Source organism: Tiliqua scincoides, chromosome 1, assembly GCF_035046505.1.
Source record: "Tiliqua scincoides isolate rTilSci1 chromosome 1, rTilSci1.hap2, whole genome shotgun sequence".
Taxonomy (NCBI): domain Eukaryota; kingdom Metazoa; phylum Chordata; class Lepidosauria; order Squamata; family Scincidae; genus Tiliqua; species Tiliqua scincoides.
Window position 1 is genome coordinate 252,068,786 of NC_089821.1, and position 22,003 is coordinate 252,090,788.

The 22,003-nt window shown below is 43.0% G+C and overlaps 1 protein-coding gene and 1 pseudogene across 1 annotated transcript in view; one reads left to right on the forward strand and one right to left on the reverse strand.

Moving 5' to 3' along the window:
* Nucleotides 1-8,398: 8,398 nt before the first annotated feature.
* On the forward strand, nucleotides 8,399-8,521 carry LOC136637087 (5S ribosomal RNA; annotated as a pseudogene).
* Nucleotides 8,522-15,072: 6,551 nt separating this feature from the next.
* Nucleotides 15,073-22,003, reverse strand: part of TGFB2 (transforming growth factor beta 2) — a 96,876-nt gene continuing 89,945 nt past the window's right edge. The window contains exons 5-7 of the mRNA XM_066611704.1: nucleotides 21,541-21,715; nucleotides 19,223-19,376; nucleotides 15,073-16,031 (exon numbers count right to left, since the gene is read on the reverse strand). Of these exons, the coding sequence (XP_066467801.1) occupies nucleotides 15,873-16,031; nucleotides 19,223-19,376; nucleotides 21,541-21,715 (488 nt within the window). The 3' untranslated portion in view covers nucleotides 15,073-15,872. The remainder of the gene's footprint in view (nucleotides 16,032-19,222; nucleotides 19,377-21,540; nucleotides 21,716-22,003) is intronic.

Here is a 22,003-nt window from a genome sequence, read left to right on the forward strand (position 1 = left end):
TCCGTGCAAGTAGTAATTTTGTTTTATTTGCCTTTCACATATGGGAATATTTATCTTCAAAGTTCTCTCCTCTGGCTTGGAGGCTGCTTTGTAAACCAGATGGTCTTGTGTGGCCTAATTGTACGATGATTTGTTGTGTGATTCAGTAGCATTGTTTATTTGTACAGTGGTTTGATGGAATTTGTACACTGCATAATATTATTCCACAGTGCTTTCGCTCAGGAACGAGTCCCGTTGGACTTGAGCGTTTGTGGCCACGGCTGTCATTGGATGGGGTTCTGGAGACGCTTGGATCTCAGTTCACTTGCTGTATTGAACCAGTACGATTAAAGCAGATGAGTTCTCAGTTTACACCAACCTTGGGGGCTGAGTTTGGAGACTGTCATGGCGATCTAGAAGAGCTTTTCTTCTCCATGAAGTTGCAGAAAACTGGACTAGATGGACCTTTGACCTGATCCAGTGGGGCTCTTCTTATGCTCTTATGTGCCCTGCCCCCAGCCTGCCCCCGATGGCATATTGGGCACTATCACTAGTTCTGAGGATTCATAGTCATTCTGGCATGGCCAGGATGTTATCTGATGTTATCATGATGATCTTCTAGTTCAATTAACGCTACTAGTTTTAACCACATTCGGCAATAAATGTAGGGTGCTGCCAAACCATGATCAAGCACTTGTAAGGCTCTTACAAGGCCCATTTCAATAGTATTTCAAGAAGAATTTCAATAGGAAGGTTAATCTGGCATTTAGCTCTCTTATATCAAAATTAATGGGGTTTTAATTAATTCTGGTTTAATTCTGCCCATGATGACAGTGGTGACTTCACAGAATTTCATAGGCAAAAGAAATCAGGAAGTTTATTCCTGGTGAAATTCTAGCATCTTAAAGAAGAAAATTCCCCTCTTTTTCCAACAAGGAACATGGAGCAACCAGTCTGAACTTTGATCAACATCATACGAGAGGGAATTAAATATTAATAAATAAATATTAACTTAATGTGATCGGTGGTTAAGTAGCAGTGTTTTCTCTTTCCATGTCTATCACCCACCAAAAAAGATTCCTTCCCCTCAGGGCATCTGGTTTATGATTACCTGGCGTCTCACATACCAGCTGGCTTCTTTTCAGGCTGTGATTAATGTTCTCCATACAGAGCGGCTGGTTAATTCTTCTTGGAACATGAATATATTCATATTTTGAATGCTTTCCTTTCTTTTTTACCAAAGCAAAGAAAGGAAATTATATGTGTATAATTGTAACATGTATGTGCTTTGCTTTAACTCCAAATCTTCCTTGATTTATCTAGACCACCTGGAATATAGACGGAATAGAGAAGGAGAGAGAACGCCCATCTACCACCTTCTCTACAAAATGCTTGCATTTCACTATTGGCTGGTTTCTCAGTTTCAAAAGTGATTTGTGATGATGCAATCACATGTAATCATACTGGCCTGTGATTATGGACAATGGACACCCCTGGTTTGTGAATGCCACCCTGTGACTTGAAAGGACGACACCACATTTAATTCATTTGAGGAGGCATCTATAGTATGACATCTGACTGGGCAGAACTAGCAGTAAAGAATATTAAGATCCAATCCAGATAACTTAGAGCCCCATCCTGAGGTCCATGGCACGGCTCTGCGCCGCGGACCTCAGTTGCAAACGTGCCGTAAGGCATGTTTGTGGAGCTCACCACCGGGCACCCGCTGGAGCTAGCCCAGCTCCGGCTGGCGCTGGGCTAGTGCGCAGCGATTGCCTGGTTTCCGCAGCTCTGCGGTCTCCCAGACCACAGGGCTGCAGAACAGGAGGCAGGGGCATGGCTGGGGGCGCGGGGGAGGCATTCTGGGGAGGGGGGAGGCATGTCGGGGGGAGGGAGCGAGGTGGATCCGTGGAGCCGAGCTCTGCAGGATCCAAGGCGCTTGTGCAGGGCTGCATGCCCTACACGAGCGCCTTTACTTTAGCCCCGACCTTTTGGTTGCCGCTAAAGTGAGCAGCCCCATTGCGGGGCTGCTTCCCTTACTCGGAGGAAGGGGACAATCCTGCTCCCGGGAGGCGCAGGATCCAGGTGGGAGGCACAGAATCCGGTGGCAACCCTCCACGAAGCCGCCGGACCAGGGCGCTGCGGGCAGCTCAGGATTGAGCTGTTAGCTCCTAGTCTGCCCATACCGACATTCAGACCCTATCCTGAATTCCTTGAAGTGGTCATGGTGGGACTGTGTTCCTCCAACTTACATCTGTGTTTTGTCTCTAGACTCCTGCTCTAGGTGCAAGCAAGTAACCAGACATCCTCTTTTTCCAGGACATGTCCTCTTTTTCAGCCCCATGTCCTGGAAAAAACTTAAATGTCCTCCTTTTCCCTGTGAGCAGGTAGCGCAGAGCTTTCTTGTAATGTAATAAATTATATGTAATTTAGTTTTAAATTTAACAATAAGTAATGTGCAGCACAATCCTATCTTGTTCCAGAACAGGCAGACCAGGAGGCCTGTGTTGTATCCAGTGCAAGATATTGGCCCAAATTGGCTCAGCTGGAGGTAAGGTGAAACTCTTCCCCTTACCCCTGGGTAAGCCACTGCAGTCCCAATGAGTCTCTTCAGACTTGCACCACTTCAGGAGGTGGCATAAGTCTAAGGACTCAGGAGGAGTGCCACTCAGGAACAGGGGCTAGGATCCAGCATATCAGCCGGGTCCCAGACCCCACCTCCCACTCTCTGCCTGCATGCCCACGCTCGGAACCGCCCTCCACCCACCTTCCCCACTCCAGAACGCCTCTCTCCCGCCTCCTGCCCGCCTCTTCCCCGCCCTCCCCGAGCTTGGTTGACACAAGCCTTCCTCCCCAAGTCAGTGTGGAGGCTGGATTCAGCCTCCACAGGCTGACACATGTCCCTGCCGACTCTCAAGGAGGTACAAACGTGCCTTACAGCATGTTTGCAACCCTCCTGGGCTAGCGCAAGGGACGTGTATTGGCCCAAGGCACAGTTTGGATTGCGCTCCTAGTGTTTAAATTAACCACATGAAATCAATATACAAGTGTATATTTTATTTTGTCATGTCCTATATTTTTGGGTGTGGTGTCCTACATTTTGGGGTACCTTGTCCTCTTTAGCGGTTATGACATCGGGTCACCCTGGGTGCAAGATTCAACAGCCACACAAGAGCTAGTGGGATGATGCCAGAATCGGACATTACAGCTGAAAATGGTGGCCCTCTGACTCCTTCTCCATCTCTTCCCCATAACATTTAGGGATAGTCAACATGCAACATAACATTATCTTTCTTTGGGCTGCTTCACCCTTGCAGACAGCAACCTATGAAATGGAGAAGAACATGTCAGTGTGAAGATCTCCTGTTGAGTATCTGTAAATGTGAAAGGTGAGCATATGAGAATGAGACATAGGACTGCTGTTTGTTGTAACACCTAGCTTCAGATTGAGTGAGAGTGTGCCCGTGTGAGTGTCATGCACTCTCGTGATAAATGGGAAAAGGTTGTGAACAATTGTGGGACTGGAAGTAAAGTGAGGGGAAGGGGCAGTGAGTTCAGAAGCTGAAAATAGTTGCAGCCAGTAGATCTGGGGTGGAGAATGAGCCACCAACTTGTTAGATGGATAAGCAATTGGTTGGACAGCTGTACACAAAGGGTGTTTGTCAATGGCTTTTCGCCAGCCTGGAAGACAGTTTTGAGTGGGGTGCCCAGGGCTCTGTCTTCGGCCCGGATCTCTTTAACATCTTCATCATGGACTTGGGTGAAGGGATACAAGGGGGACTCATCAAATTTGCAAGCTGGGAGGAGTAGCAAACACAGCAGACAACAGTAGAAGCTTTCAGGAAGACCCAGACAAAATGGAATACTGGGCTGAAATGAACAAGATGAAGTTTAACAGGGACAAATGCAAGGTTCGGTACTTAGACAGACTTAGTACAGACTTAGTACTTAGAAAGATGCAGGTATAAAATGGGAGATACCTGGCCTGACAGCAAAACACGTGAAAGGGATCTTGGAGTTGCAGTGGATCACAAGATGAACATGAGTCAGCAGTGTGATACAGTTGCAAAGAAGGCAAACGCAATTTTAGCCTGCATTAGCAGAACTGTAGCTTCCAGTTCCACTTTACTCTGCTTTAGTTAGACCTCATCTGGAGTACTGTGTCCAGTTCTGGGCACCTCACTTTAAGAAAGATGCAGCCAAACTAGAGTTCAGAGGCGGTTCAGAGGAGGGCTACAAAGATTATCAAAGGGCTGGAAGAACAAGCCCTGTGAGGAAAGGTTGAGGGAACTTGGTCAGCCTGGAGAAGAGGAGGTTGAGAGGGGATGTGATAGCTCTCTTCAAACAGCCCTGAAGGGCTGTCATATGGAAGAAGGGACAAATTTGTTCTCAACTATCTCTGAAAGTACAACTAGATCCAATGGGTACAAACTGCAAGAGAAGAGATTCCAATTGGACATCAGGGAAAAATTTCTGATGGTAAAGGAGGTTCGGAGTGGAACAGATTGCCAAGGGAAGTGGTGGACTCCCCCTCACCGGAGATCCTCAAGCAGAGGCTCAACAACCACCTGTTAGAGATGCTCTGTGAGGATTTCCTGCTACAGGAAGGGGGTTGGACTAGATGACCTATTAGATCCCTTCCAACTCTATGCTATGATTGATTAACATTGAAGACAACATCAATAACAACCACCAACAGACTCTGCCCATTCTGCGGGGATACCACTGTTTCTAGGCCATGTAGAGCTCTGGCTGAGTTTCAATAATGATCAGTAATCTCTTGAGATTAAGAAGTCCCAAAGATAAGTGAGTCAAACATTGGAAAGGACCCTGGGTGCTGCAACTGCTTTACAAATGGCAAGTATTGCTGAAGTATGTGCAAGCAGAACAAAAACCCTGGAGCTAGTGATCATTGATCCCCTCTTGCCAGCTGTTGGTTTGGCATTAATCAGTTCATGCAAAGGCAGAGTTAGATTGCTGGACTACCACTGCGGGGGGGGGGGGGTTAATTCCTGTCCCTGGGCATGAGAACCCTAGATTCTCTCCGAATCCAGCAGGTTATTTCATTAAATTCGTGTATCAGATTTGACCAGTTCTCATCAGCTTTCTGTTCTGTTTAATGGTATTTTTTTTAAATACAGATGAAGAAATTACTGTTACACCCGTACCCAGTGACAAGCCAACTACATGACTTCACATCTCCTTTATAACCACATATAATTACATAACCTCGTCGTTTATTTTTCTCCCAGAACTCATGGCTCCTGAGTCTCTGTTCTGTCTGATCTCAGAGGCAGATTTTAGACTAAAAATAAAAATTAAAAAATTTGTTTATAAGACTTATACAATTAGAGGGTTTTCTCCCCCAGTATCAAATATTCTGCTTTTATTAACCACATTTTGATTTGACCAATATAGCAGGAATGTTTTGCGTAGGGTAAGGAAAAAGACAAGCCCAGCTAGGAGAAAATTTGGCACAAGGAGACACTTTTTAATAATGCGTAGCTGCTTGAACACGTTGCTTTATGATGGGACAGTTCTCGTATTTCCATCCCTACATCATAAAGTCTCTTCAGAGCACGTTCTGTTCCCTTTATTATATTTCCCCCCTAGTTTATATGACTTGCCTGCTTTCTGTAGCAAATGGAGTGTTGGATTTGCTCCAGCATGACCTGAATTCTTATCTCCACATAGCCATAAGGCTCACTGGACAAGTCACTGTCTCTCAATTTAACCTACCTCACTAGATTGTTGTGAAGATAAAATGACATAAGTTCTATGTATATTGGCCTGGATTCCCTGGAATATGGGTGAGATACAAATATAATAAATAAGTACAATAAATACTGTCTTCTACAGACCACTGCAGCTTATCAGTGCACATCTATGCAGAGGTAAGTTCCATTGATTTGGATGGAACAACCAGGTAAGTGTGTATAGGAATGCAGCTTTAAGCTACAATAGGGTATACATTATGGCTATGTAAGAACTGAGCTTGCAAGGTCAAACCATTTTGCAGAAGATTTTGTGATGGGCAGAGTAATTGGGGTTGGACTAGATGACCTTGTAGATCCCTTCCAACTCTATGATTCTATGCATTAACATTTGGCCACACAGTTCCGAGCTGAGTCAGATCATGGAAAGTTTTACTTCAATTTAGCAAGCTCAGCTCTTGAATGCAAATAAGCTGCTAATCAAAGTAGAGATCTTTACATCATTTCGGCTACTTCACACTTGGTTGTATTTGAACCAATAGCTCAATTCTACAGCCTTGCAAGAGACAATGCCTAGCTCAGAACTGGAAAACAAAGCACAAGACTTACCATGTTGCCACTTGAAGAATCTTATGGTTGTTGATACAGTATTTTAGCAGACATTGAGAAAAAGGGCTAAAACCAAAAGTCACTCTGCTGGCAGTAGGTAGCCCATTCAGGGCCCAATCCTATCCAATTTTCCAGTGCTGGTGCAGCTCTGCCAGTGGGGCATGCACTGCATCCTGTGGTGGGGAGGCAGTTACAGAGGTCTCCTCAAGGTATGGGAACATTTGTTCCCTTACCTTGGGACTGCTTTTCAGTTGCATTGGTGCTGGAAGGTTGGATAGGATTGGGCCCTCAGATGGGCTATCCACAACTACAGGTTGTAACCTGTTAATAATGAATGGCAAGTATTGTTTCAAGTCTGACAGTGGCTGGCATCCATATACATTTTACAAAGGAAATAGAAGTTTCTGGTTGTAACACCTTAAGCCCAACCATGCATGTGTATCTATGAGCAATTGCTTCCTGCAAAGCAGGAACCAGTGTTGTGCAGTGGTTAGAGCAGCCATTTTCAACCATTGTGCCATGCCACTCTGGTGCATAGCAGGTGGTTTGCTGCAAGAGTCTGTCAAGGGTCATTTATTAGTAGGGCCACTGGGGGATACATAAGAACATAAGAACAGCCCCACTGGATCAGGCCATAGGTCCATCTAGTCCAGCTTCCTGTATCTCACAGTGGCCCACCAAATGCCCCAGGGAGCACACCAGATGACAAGAGTAGGGGATACAATCCCCTACTGCCAATGGGTGTTCAATTGTCAAAAAATTGATGGTGTGCCTTGACAATTTTAGTGCTTTGTCAGTGTGCCATGAGATGAAAATGATTGAAAATTGGTAGGTAGAGCGTCAGAGACCAGGGAGAGCTGGATTCAAATCTCCACTCAGCCATACACAAAATCTCACCTAACCTACGTTACTGAGTTATGAGACTAAAATGGGAGGATATTCTGATGCACCTGTACACTGCCTGCGAGTATGCAAAAAAAAAAAGTATATAGTTGTTGTCTCCACTCATTTTTGTGCATAAAAGTTTTATTCATGTCTATTAATATGGATGGATATTGCATGCATGTCATCAAATTCACCCGTTTTCGTTCACTGATTTGTCTGTGTTCCTGTTAGTTTTAGTGACGATGTGACGTGACCAAACAGAAGAATGAAGAGATGGCATGCCTTCTATCATGTAATGTTTCTGCATATCCCTCCCCTTATCACTCTGTGATTTGGGGTTTCTCATATCCTTGAGCACATTGAACGAATATGTCTGAGATCACAACTGGAGGGCCCCCCACCCCAATAATTTCCCTGTAGCTCTGTTTCTGTCCCCCTTCTCCTTCCCTCCTATTTGCGTCTCACTGCAGAAAGGAAAACCAAGGAAACGAAGAAAAACCTTCAGCAGACCCGAATGCTGCAATGGATATCTCCTCCGTTTGGGCTGGATCATGGCCAGTGAGTTCAGCTCAGCTGAAATAATGGAATGGGCTCTTACTTGTCATATTTTAGCTTTCATCCCAAAACAAACGCACACCTCTGCTCTGCTTCAAGCTCTTTGGAGGAAGGATGGGATGGAAACGTAGCTAGTAATCAGAACATGGATCAAGGCAACTAATTTTAGTGTGTTTGCGTGGATGGGTGAGGCTGGTTTATAGCTGTTTCCAGAGGCATTATATGGTTTTCTTGATTGGGCTGGCTTTCAAAGCAATCCTTGAGCTGAAGTGAACTAATTTCAGTTATTTAAAATCTGATAGCTTTGAGCGTGATGTTTTCTCAGCTGCTTTTGCGATGTTGTGATTTCAAGGTCTTACAAGCCCAGAGAACTTGGGTTCAGGTCGGATCAAATCTGAAATAAGTGAGGCCAGGATAATCCACCCTGGGGGTGCATTTCTGTGCATTGGGTGGCGATCAGCACATGCCGCAGTGGAGCACTCGCCCTACTTTTCGGCCAGCCCAAGCCATTTCAGGGAAGAAGAAGCTGCATATTCCTATGCAGCCCTTATCCGCCTCCATAGGTTTATGACTTTCCTCGTACTCAGAGATCAGAGGGCAAGGTATCTTTGTGGACATTTGTAATATGTCCACAAAGGTTCAAGTTGCCATTTTGAACATACGGACCAGACTGTTACCCTGCACATGCCTGATCTCATCTGATCTCGGAAGCTAAGCAGGGTCAGGCCTGGTTAGTACTTGGATGGGAGACTGCCTGGAAATACCGGGTGCTGTAGGCTTATACCATAGTCTTTCGAGACTGAAGGTTGCCAACCTAACCTATTGTGGTTACAATGTAGCACAGCCCAAATGTGGCTTGTATTGCCACTCTCCTGTGAGTAAGAAACACATAGCATGTGAAGAAAATCAGACCAGTCCTTTTACCAAGCACATCTGTCCCTTCCAACAACAATTGCTTAAGGCTGCAACTCATGTGGTGTGACTTTTTCAACTGGCCTTGGACTTATAGCAGCAATCATGAGATCTGCTGCCATAGGCCCTGAATAGTATTGGGGCTTAACAGAAATTTATGCCTGAAGTTAACCATTAGCATATCCGCCTGCCATTTCAAAAAAAGAAAAAAAATTCTGGGATTTTCTCCCAAAACACCTAAGTGCTGAAATCCCAAACCTTAAGATTAGCTATATAAAGATAAATCAGAGGAAGAGAAGAGAAAAGTTGCATTTGCTTCCTGTGATTTTTCCAAAATCAGCGCAATCGTTCTGATACCAATTACAATTTTGTGTGTTAAATCATACCCAAATATTTGCATTGCTAATTAGATATATAGGAAAAAAGAGTAATTAATGCCTTGCTTTGTCCAAATTTGTATTTTTATTTTTTTTAAGAGTTTCTTACAATTCCAGTATAACTACAAGTTGCTCCAGCAAAGTTGGTCCTTACTATGTTTCTACTTTGACCAATGGATAGTATTCCTGTTGGAAAGTAAATGAAGGGCATGGTGTCAAACTGTGATCAACAAAACATCAATCAATTTGCTCCTGTTGTGGTAGCAAATTGTGCTACTCCTGTGCTAAATTGTGTTGCATTGTTCACAACATGCTAGGACTTCACCTACACATACTGTATGTCCTCTATCTGCACCAAGACACATTTTGGACATTCATTTGGTCATGTTGATCCTGGGATACTACAGAAGTAACATTTTTGCAGAAGAGAGGACACATTTACATCCAGCTTGGAACTGCTTTTTCAGCTTCAGTCTGACAATGTTACATTAACAACCTGCCAAAAAAATACCCAAGAACGTACTTGTCTGTTTGGTGTTTTGACTACACCAATAGGCCTTCCCTATAAAAATCATCACTGATTTTTATCCCCCCCCCCCCACACACACAAATTGCTTACGAGCCTGATCCTGAGAAGACCTCTGTATGGCAAATAAATGTAGAATGTAACCAGTTTCTTGAACAAATGAGGGCCCAATCCCAGCCCCAAGGTAAAGGAACAAATGCACCCATACCTTGAGGAGGCCTATGTGACTGCCCCCCCCCCCGGATGCAGTGTATAGTGTATAGCCCCATTGATATAGGTCCTGGAAAATTGGATAGGATTGGGCTCTTAGACATCCACCTGCACCCACAAAGAACATACATGTATTTTTTTTTACCATAGTATTATTGCTGTTCAGTAAAACAAGGCTACGTAAGTTTTATGCATGTTAATTCAGGGACAACATCAAAGCTCCCCCTTTTCATGCCATTCTCTAGCAAAAACCCTCTCACCCATGAAACATGACTAGATATTGACCACATAGGAGTACACAGAGCAAGACCGTGTCCACCTCCTTGCTTTTATTAGAAAGGTGTCTTCTTGCAAGACTGCTGCTAGGTTCCTGAACTTTGAAAACATAGTGTGACCCATGAAAATGACTAAATGCACCGATTACGTGTTTACTAAGCCAGAGCACTCTGACGCATAGAAATGCAGATTACCATTTAAAAATGTAGACTATCTCTTGCCGTTAATCAATTCCCTGCAGGACAATGCATATGTTTTCAGAATCACTTTGGTGTTTAAACAAAACACTATTGGAAATATATCCAGCTTAGAATTTTCAGCCCAAACCAACATTTACACTGGGATGAAAACTCTACCCCCAGGTTTTTATATTCACAGAATATAAAGAGTATGTGCTACCCTGGCTAAATTTTGGATATGTTCAGGATTAAGATATTGGTGACAGTGTTCTAAATGCGCAAAATTGCAGCACTACTAATTTTGCATATTTTACTATACCTCTGGAGTAGTAAAAACACCCCACGGGCAGACAATCTGAAGTAATTGGAAACAAATCACATTGAAGGGTCAATTAGTTTTAATGACATAGTAACACAAACTGCAGTATCAGATTTCAGCAACAATTTAAGCATTTATTTCAGAATTGGTCTGCTCTGAGTCAACCCTCGTGCAAATTATCAATGCAAGAAAACAACTTCTGCAGACAGCGCCTTCTTCTTCAATCTTCGTCAATGAGTGTGGTGCACAAAGAAAACAAATCCCTTTTCATGGAAGTAGCCATGTGCTCCGCCCTTTGCACGTTCCTCTCTCAGTACATGGCTTACACAAGAAGGTCCCAGATGTCAAAGAAAATAGATGTCAGATGTCCAAAACAAATGCCTGTTCTTGGCCTGTATTTTTGGAAGATTTCACATTCCGAACATTGCCATGCTTCCATACCACTTAACATGGAACAAAACAATGTACAGTATTAATGCATTTCACTTCAGTGCTTATGCACGTTGTAGTGAGAGAAATGTGGTGAATGTTGAGAATCATCGGTGAGTTTTATGAATGTCTAAAAAGAGATTGATGCAGGTGAGCCTGAAATATCTGCGGATTCAAGTCATGGATTTCGGTATCTGTGGGTCCCTGAACCCGCAGGTCAGACGTACATGGACCCTCACCTCCGGAAAGTGTTCTGAGGTTCTGAGAACCTCCCTGGCTCTGCGAAGTCTTAGAAAGTCATGTCTAGTTCTTAAAAACTGGAAGTGATGTTTTAAGGTCTTAAAAGGCCTTCGGAGGGCCAGCAAAGTCCTCTTAAGGCCTTAAAAAGTCACGTCTGGTTTTTACAAAAAATCTTAGGCCTTAGAAGGTGTTCTAGGGCCAAGGATCACAGCTCCCCTTGCTTCCAGAGTCCATGTGGGTCCGACCCAGAGCACAGTTCCCCTCGCCTCTGGAGGATTCCAGGTTATACACACAAATACATGTAAGTAATAGCCCAAACCAACCTAAATCCCAATGTGGCAATGCAGCAGTGCTGGTGTGGCTTCTGCTGTATCCCGTGGGGGATTTTTGGCTGCTGGTGGACTCCTTGGGGTAAGGGGGCATTTGTTCCCTTGCCCCAGAGTAAGCCCCAGCAGCCACAACAGGTCAACTCAGACCTATACCAGTGATATTGCTGTTGCAAGTCTGCATTGATCCATCCTGCCCCCACTCAGGTCCAATCTGCCTACCCCTGCCCCATCACTACCCCTTTTCGCCCTCCTTCTACCCCATTCAACCCCTTCCTTGCTCACCTACGCCAATGCGCTGGAGTTATCTGATCTGGGAGGCCTCCTCTGGCATGTGTGGGAAGGCTCCAGTATTCCCACCGGTGCACCTGGGCCTTGTGCTGTTGCAAAGTGCTTTACAGCACTTTTGCAACAGTGCATGCCAGCAGAATGTGCGTTCCAACAGCGTGGGTCCTCAATAGCATTGGGCCAAAAGGAACGAATAGAATGCATATGATGAAACTATTTGACTATTCACATGTTGCATTCAACACATATACCAGCTATCTGTAGGCACACATACATTTTGAATATATGCACATTTATCCGTAATACTTGAATAACCATACCATGCCATTCAATCACACGTAGACTGCTCAAAGATTGTACCTGGGTATGAATAATACCTTTAAAATAGTCTAAACATGATGTGAACAGAAAGAAAGGCTTTGTGTTGTTCTGTTCTTTACTTTAAAAAATGAAGATAAAGAGGAAGGTGTTACCAGGCAAGGCAATGAGGATATTAAAGAATGGCAAATTAATACACACTTAAATGGCCTGATCTTGTGTACCTTTGAGACCATCAGTGCAATCCTATGCATGCTTACCCAGAAGTAAATCCCACTGTATTCATCGGGCTTGCTCCCAGGAAAGTTGGCACAGGATTGCACTGTGAAGTCATTTGAGACAAACAGATGAGACAATAAATGGTTCGCAAGTTAAATGGGGCATTAGTCTATACCCCTTATGCCAGTTGTCTAACTATAAGCTTGATAAAAGCATTTGGCTAATCTGGTGCTAGCGTCAGATAAATGCAATTAAATCAGAGTTTAACCAAACTTGATGGGATGCATTTGACTTTCTTAATTTAAATTATTTAACTGCAATGTTAAAGGATGTCATTTAAAAAAAAAAATATGTTATTTTCATAGAATTGGGTGCAGCTACACACAAAAAAAGTTTCTGGCAGCCCTAATGACCTCAGTGTTAAAAAGCACAAACCCCAGATAACTGATGGATTTTTCTCCACTCACTCAAAATCTCCTGGAAGTATAAACAAAAACCCAATTCTCAAAGGTTAATGCCTCCTTATCTTAACAGCCGCATCGGCATAAAGCAGCTGTTGTGCAATTTATTTTTAAACCACATTTACAGTTTAGACCTGAGTACTTCGGATACGCATGCTCGTATCTAACTAGGGATCATGTGGGCACAGACGAAAGTTTCTGCTGTTTTCCTAGTGGGGCTGCATTTGCAATGCCCCAGTTTGATCCCCAAGTTGGGAATCCATGCAGAACCCTTTTTAAAAAAGTGAAATCCTGCCAATTGGATTTTGAGAAGGCAAAAAGCATTGATTTTCTTCCAGTGACTATTAATCAAATGACTGTATGAGTACTAATGACTACTAATCAAATAACTATCTCCAGGTTCAGAGGCAGTATCAACGCTGTGAAGCACTGTCTGGACAAAGCTGTATGCACACATGTCCCACTCCTGGGTTCCCCAGACACATCTGATTAGCCACAGGGTGAAATAGGATGCTGTACTAGAGGAAACTTGGTCTGATCCAGAGAGATGCTGCTTCTTTTCATATGGAAAGGGCTGGATTCAACTCCAAAAAGGACATGCACGCAGACCTGAGTGCCCCATGAATGCTTACGTAAGGCTGGAGCTGCAGTGTGTCTGTTCTTCCCTTTGTCTTTCACTGGAGATTTACTGACTATTATACACTGTTAAACAAATACACGCATACAATTTGAAAAACACAAGTGCAGTTGGCCCCACTGTTAAAGGAAATACATGTGTCCCCCACCTATTAACAGCCATCCACACACATTGCGGATGTGCTTCTGAAGCCACATCTGCATTGAGGTACTCACCTGAGCCCCACTGAACTGGCTGAATTTGTCTCTTAACTCAATAGCTGCCTGTGACTACTTCTTCTAGGCCATGGAATGGGAAACAGCCCGATTTCACTCTCCTTCACATACGACTTGCAAATGTATTTTTTCCTACCTATCTGCTGATCTTCCATCACAAATGCATTTGGGTTTCCAGGCAGTCTCTCATTTGAACATTGACCAGACCCACACCTGTTTAGACTCAACAAGGAGGCTGTATCATGTGCCTCAAACCAGACTCTAGGTGGCCAAACTTGCTTAACATATGAGCCACATACTATAAGTATCAGATATTTGAGAGTTGCAATATTTCAGAAGCATTTAAGGGCCCAATCGAAGCTTTGTGCCCTGGCTTACCCTAGTGCCTGCGTTCTGCCAGTGCTAGCCCAGTGCTGGCTGGCACTGGGCTAGTGCCAGGCAAGTGGCAGAGCTCTGCCACTCAGCGGTTACGTGGACTGCCAAGCAGCAGAGAGGCAGGTGGAGACAGGGATTGGGGAGGCAGAGGGAGGGCAGGGAGAAGGCAAGGAGGAGGCCTGTATTATTAAGGCCTATATTAATTGTGATGAAAAATGGAGCTCAGCCAACGTATTTCTGAGAGTTGCACCTTATATGTCAGAGTCACATGTGGCTTGCAAGCCACAGTTTGGCCACCACTGATAGCACTGATCTTGCTTGGCTTCTGCTTTATTCCTTTCATCAGACAGGCTGTTTTCTTTATCATCTCCATCCTGCCACCCCATCCCGGAACAGAGAACACTCCAGGTTCTTTTGAAGCTTTTTGTTTTAAGATGAATAAATGAGGGGGATATTTTATCAAGAGCATTTCAGCCTACCTTTTTGCAAAATGAGAGAAAAAAAACTGAGTGTCATAGCTTACATCACCGTGATCAAAAACAACATACAAAGCACATGTATAGCAAATCTTATAAAACATGTATTTGTAGTGCAAGTCGAAATACAGGGACTCTATTCATACTGGCCAGCTAACGGGAAACACATGATTCTGAGTGATCAACAAGAGCCCCCAAATTCAAACTCTTCAGAGTTGACAGTATTACAGAATACAAAAATATGGTGAAAATTTACACGTTACACATAAAGTACTTAATTTTTTAATAGTTTACAATAGAGATCTACAGATATGTTTCCAATTAAGCTGGCTTCTTACTACCTACCTATTGTAATACTATAGGTATGGTTACATACACCAAAAACACAAAAACACCCCAATGACACAAATTATCCCAAAGCATAGCTATACAGCAACATATTAGGGTCCAAAGATTAGACCAGTACATGTTCAATATTTCACTGGTTGACTATATGGACAGTTTATTCATTTACAGTTCTTTCTTTAAAAAAAAATTCTTAATAGACTTGTCTTTGAGACTGAAACAAAATGTCCTTTATTAATAAGCTTTTCAGTATTTAAAACAATGGTATGAGGCTTTACATAAAGCCCTCCTAGGCTCTTGGCAAGAAAAAAAACACAAGGTGTACGTGGCTTAATAATGTAATAACAGACTACTATTTTAATGGAGTTAAACGAATCATTGCTTTCAGGAGCTTTCTGAGCTCACGTTTCCGAGGCATTATCACATGTTTCTAGCAGTTTATTTGGTCTCCTCATTTGGGTCTTCCCCCCCACCCACGGCGGCGACATGTTCTCATTTGATTGTATTACACAAAAATAAATAATGCACTGTTAATTCTAAAAAAGCTACAGGGAAAGGGTAGGGTGTCTATGGCATAACACGGAGATCAAGTAAGCCACGGGATAGATACAGCAACTCCACTTAATGGGATTTTTCCTGTTTTTTCCTTTCACATAAGAACTCTAACAAATTCTTCCAGTGTTTATTTTTAAAAAGATTTTCTTTGCTTTCTTGTCAGTATTTTTTTCCTTTTATAAAATGCTTCTTGTCTATCTCACTAACCATGTAGGTGAAATGTCGGATAAGGCCTTCGCAGATTTGCTTCAGATGCCAGTTAAAAATAAAAAATAAAAAACCAAACCCAAAATGAAACAAACTCTCTAACAGTTCAGACTAGTACCATTTTTTCCTTTGTAAAAAAGAACACTGCCAATCCTATGTGTTTGTTTTGCTTCTTCCTTTTTGTATACTTCTTGCTTCCTTTCTTTTTTGGGGGGAAAAAATGCTATTCCAGAGTATTCCTTAGCTGCATTTGCAAGATTTTACGATCATGTTAGAAAGTTGTTCAATTTTGGGTGTCTTGCCAATGTAATATAAGATGGTGAGGGGTTCTAGATCCTGGGACACACAGCACGGAGATGCAGATGCTTCTGGATTTATGGTGTTATACAAACTGAGTACCTAGAAGGAGAGGAAAGGAAAATGAAGATTATTTTTCTAGATATTCAAAATACAGCATTGCAGTTTATGGCTTCCAGGGGCGCTAGTTGGTTTTATTGTAAGGAAGCATGATGTTTATACACTTCAAATAACATTTCCAATATCAATCAACAGCATCATCCTTGCCAATCTGTGACTTCATTTTTCAAATGCTTAATGAACTTGCCCCAATTGGTTATAGTGAGAGGTGTTTGAAAACAGTGTTATTTATTTTACTCAGATGTAAACCCATTGTGTTTAGTAAGACCTAGGCTGTAATCCTATCTTACTCACCGAAAGCAAACACCTCAAGTTATAGCATTTGCAATCAGCTAATGATCCTGCTGTATTGTTCTATATAGCATGCTTTGACACAGATCTTGTGGATTTTGCGTGGCTTTTCTTAGAGACAGTGGTGGGCAGACTTGGGGGAGGAGAAGGGGAAGGTGTGGGTTGGTCCACATATAATGTCACTGGGGCCAGCAGGCTGGATAAGGCCAGTGGGCTATAGTTTGGGGAACCTCATTATAGCATCCCCCCCTCCACCTCTGGCAGAAAAGCATCTGGCTTTGATGCATGAGAGGGCCTTCTCGACAGTGGAACTAAATCTGCCTGCCCTAGGACATGAAGATGTCTCCATCTTTGCTACCATTCCAGTCATGGCCAAGGACATTTTTATTTTGTTTAGCTTTTGGGGCCTCATTTTTGTCTTTGGCTACAGGTGGGTGATTTTGTTGTTTCTGTCGGTTGGATATGCTTCTGTGGGAAAGAAATTCTGGTTGGTGCTGCTTGTCATTTTGTGTGTGCGTGTGCACGTTTCTGGAGATTAATTTTATATTTCATTGTATCTCTTTTAACATGTTGTAAGCCATCTTGATCACCTCACCACTGAAAGGAGGGTAGTGGGATGCAAATTTTTCCCATTTTTATATAACAACAACAATAATAGCAGCTAGGGTTATATATCATGCTTGCCAACAAAAATTAATATTCCTGCACTAAGGAAGCCCAAACTCTATTTTCTTAGCAATATCTAGGGTGCTTCTCCATATATTTTTTTTATGTGCTCTATTCTGATATTCAACAAAGCTGGATCAGCTACGTGACAACCACATTCTCCAACCATCTGCATGCTGGGAGGGGGGGCAGGGTGATTGAGGTTACAAGAGTAATAATAATAATAACTTTATTTTTACCCCGCCTTTCTCCTCGAAGGGACTCAAGGCGGCTTGCAACAGGTTAAAACAGATTAAAAACATAATTTAAAAACAGATAAAAGCATATTAACACATATCATAAAAACAGTAGTCAGATAAAAAGTAGTAAAAAGGTCAAAAGAGCATAGAGCAGCAAGTCATAAAAGAATCAGGCCTGTAAAAAATTAAAAGATGTTGAAAAGATGCTAAAAAGGCTGAGAACTCAGAAGGCTTGTTTAAACAGAAGGGTCTTCAGGCCTTGCTGAAAAGTCTCAAGAGAGGGAGCCATTCTGAAGTCAAGGGGAAGGGAATTCCATAGCGTTGGTGCCACTACTGAGAAGGCCCTATTTCTAGCCCCGCCCCACGTACCTCCCTAGGTGGTGGCACTTGTAAAAAGGCCTTCTCTGATGACCTAAGAGAACGAGCCGGATTGTGGGGAAGTAGGTGATCTCTGATACCCTGGCCCAGAGCAGTATAGGCCTTTAAAGGTCAAAACCAGCACCTTGAATTGAGCTCGGAAACGAATGGGCAGCCAATGTAGCCGCTGGAGAAGCGGACTGACAGAGTCAAACCGCCTACCTCCAGTAACCACACGGGCCGCTGCATTCTGCACTAGTTGCAGTTTCCAAACCGTCTTCAAGGGCAGCCCCACATAGAGTGTGTAGCATTGCAAATGAATGAATAGGAAGAATGTTGCTGAGATCAGGAATTACACAGGGTACAAAGAGCTACTGAGAACCCTGTACCAGCTGCTCCTTGGTTTCTAAACCTATGCAGGCAGCACTACCCCAGTTCTTTCAAACTTTCTTTGCAACCAAGAGAAAGTGGATTTTGTATTAGAAAGGAAAGTCAAGTTTTTCAGGATGCCAAATAGTGTGCCAATCACCAGATTGTATGCTGGATTTTCATAAGCCAGCACATGGCATACACCCTGTCCTGATCATAGCTGCCCAATAGGAGAATTCCTTTCCATCCAAGATCTCTCTTGAAGTCAGTATAAAATGGATGCAGGCAGCAGTTATCCTGAACATTTCTGGGAATAAATTTCCAAAACATTATTATAGCTATGAAGACTGTGCATTGTGCAGGCCTGCTCTAAAATGACTACCACGGGCAGAGTCACTATATTAGGACTATGTCAGGGATCAAAACCTGGACTAGAGAAAGGCCCCAAATCGATTTAGATGGCTGCTTTCTACCATTGTAGGATCTTGGTTTTATCTGATTTAGCTGAGCAGGCAATAGTTGGCATGCAATAAGACCAGCACTGATTGGGAAGTGATGGATACTCTGCTAGTCAGAGCAGACAGTTCATTGCTAGATGGACCAATGATGTGGTTTAGGAAGCTCCATAAACAAATAATGACATACCATGGTGAAAATGTTTGGGTGTTTGCTGATGACAGGCCTAAGAATAATGTGCCCCCACAAAAGATAGCCCAATTAAAGATGCATGAAAGTAGAAGAAGTAGAAAATAATGATACCCTGCAAATGCATTATTTATACAGCCCACATATTCATGTCAGTGCAATGGAGTAAACTGAATTGAGTTTGGTTTCGCTCTGTGTTTTGTTTTTTTAATGAGACAAACTGACAACTGCCTATTGAAGATCTGCTGCATATCTAATCCGCAGAAATTGCATCGAGGGGAATGAGGCTATTTGAGTCTACACAGGAGCTTTTTAAAACAAGCACACTGTTATTTGAGCCAGGGCAGATTATCAAGCATGCTCTACCATGGGATGTGAAATGCCATGTACAAGTTGCTGAGAAATACCTGTAGTCAAAAAACACATCCAGACAGTATCTGGACTAGAGTTTGTGTTCTGCCATTTTTATTGCTTTCAAAAAGTCGTGTGTATCTGAATTATTATTGGGATGCGATACTGGCTCCCAGTTTCTTTGCGTAGTCCTAAAAGACCTGGTGTCAATATCCCACCATAAAACATGACCCGAATTCCAAGGGAATGACTTACTCTACTGTGCTGGGTATCTGAGCTCCATAAATAGGGACAAGCTCCTGCACAGAAATTTGCATGGTATCCTTTCGGTTCATGGATCCATTTCCATCCAAGATCTCTCTTGAAGTCAATATAAAATGGACGCAGGCAGCAGTTATCCTGCACATTTCTGTAAATAAATTTCCAAAACATTATCACAGCCGTGTTCCTCAAAATTGCTTCAAGGTGAGTACAGTCCAACCCTCAGAAAGGCTCTTTGCAGAACATGCAGACACCATGTTCCCCAATCTTCTGATGTTTTTTTCCATATCAGATTTGGAAGTACACCTCATTTTGATATCTGCAAAAGTGTATGTTCAGTGTGTGTAAGATCTGTCTCATGTCTACATTAAAGTACCAGCAATAGGGAATTTGATCAGAATCAGAGACTTGATATACAGGAAGGGGGGATTTAACTTTTCCCTTTTGTGCCATGGTCCTGCCCCTCCCCCCAAAGCTGCTATTCGCCTCAGGAGAGTTCACTGGCTCCTTGCCACTACAGCCATCACCAAGGAAATCTGGATGGGAAAGGTGATGCTGTGACTGTGGTGAAGGACAGCTAGCCCCTGGCAGACCCATTAAACTTGGGACTGAAGTGGTTAGATTGAATTTGTAATGGTTTTGGGGAGCAAACCTTTGCATTCACCTTTCCAAACCTATTATGTATTTCTATGCCTCGCTTACTGCTTCCCCCTTACACGCCACTCAGGGTTCATTACAGCAAGAGTAACATGCCTGTTTTATTTATTTTGTTTTTCAAATAATGAGTGAATAAAATTATGGCCAACATTGCGCAGTAACTGCGATGACAGGAAGGATGTAATTCATTCTTAGGGAACAAGAATCAAAACAGATTTATTTTGTTAAGAGAGAGAGGAAGTTTGAAAGATTTATCTGCAGTAATATGCCATGGGGCACAAAAAAAGAATGCATGCCCTGTCGTCATCGGGAGATTCGGAAGAACACTGAGCATGTGTGAGTCCTCTGATAGCAGTGGGTTTCACTCCCACAGAAAGGGGAATGTGCATTAAAATGCATAACAAAAAAGGAACTCAGGCATCCCCACACGCCCAGGAACGTGAGGACGAAATAAGTAATTATTTGGACACCAGTACGACGGTTTGATGCCAATGATTGCGGAACGCTTGCCAAATTCCCAGGGTTCACCGCTTGCAAGTAGTAAGCAGTTTCCCATTGCAGCTAGCAATATTTTATGGTTATTAGAAGTAGTATTACAAGCACATATACTACCTTTTCACCAAAAAAGTTCGCAAAGCAGTTTACAGAGCAAATAAAGAAATGGTCCCCTGACCAAAAGGACTCACACATTGAGAAAAAAAAAATTTGCAGAAGAAACACCAGCAAACAGCCATTTGGAAATAGACTTCTCTGGTGTGAAGAGAAGTATTAACAATATATTGATATCTCACGCCCATCTAACACAGATGGCACCTGCTCCTAATTACGTTCCTTCTCCTCCTTATTCAGCAGTATAGCGATGGGGGGGGGCATGGTAAGTACTGCAGTCCCTGAAACGTGCCATGTAAGCGACCCCTCCTTCTTGCCACTGAAGCCATTCTGGGCAGCTCATTGCCAATGCTGCCCAGAATGGCTTCAGCGGTGAGTGGGAGGGGTTGCTTACATGATACACTGCAGCAACCACAATACTTAGTGAACCACCCTTCTAGAGCTATGCTACCGTTCTCATCATCCCTAGTCTGTGATGGGCCTTTTCAGATGCTATGAATTACAGTGCTGCTGCCACAATAAATCATTTAGAGCCCAATCCTATGCATGTCTACTCAGAAGTCAGTCTCATGATAGTCAATCGTGCTTACTCCTAGGCCAGTGTGGATAGGACTGCAGCCTTAATCCTTAACATATCTTTGGATATTTGAGATATGTGGGGAGGGGAGATAAGTGTGTTCTTTACAAGGTATGAGCCACCTCTTAGGAGGCAGAAAGACGGCATACAAATGCCCAATAAAATGAAAATGTGTGATTTCTCATATCCAGTTCATGCCTGCGGGAGATCAGTTTCGCATGAGGAAAAAGTCAAGTTCTATACCATCAGGCCCATACCAAAAGTCAAGCTCCATACCATCAGAGTCTCTCAGACTCTGGGTTCATCAGAATGCGATTACTCCCTGTTCATACCCAGCAAGATGAACCATCAGGGGATTTTTATTAAGAACAGAATCGACTCGTTATTGGACTGCATTGCTATTACACACAGGTGAATATATTTATGTACATGCACATGGTAGGCACAGAACATCTCAATCCATATTTACCTAAAACAGTAGGCAGCATCTAGAGCACGCTTCTTCCGCCGACTGGACTGTTGTGACTCAAGTCTGTAGGAGGGTAACAACATTAGCAGAAGATGTGGGTTCTTCCCACTGTATTTTTTCTTATTGGACTTTAAAGCTTTCTCACCACTGGAATATGTGAAGGAGTCATCAATACCTTCAAAAAATACATTTTGGTAATAAATATTGTGTTGCTCTTTTGGAACAAATTATATAAACCATCTTTTACAAGAAATCTGTATCACAAAAATATTAGGGACGTTGGCAGGCAGGGATTCATCACGTGCTGACACACCTGTGTGAGTACAGTTCACACTATATCAAAGGTTCACACTAATGCTCAAATGCCCTTATGTGTATCTTTGGGCTCAGTTATTCCAACCATAGTTTGGAGGATCATGGAAGTGATGTGGGCTCATATACTACCTCCTTCCTCTCCCTCCCC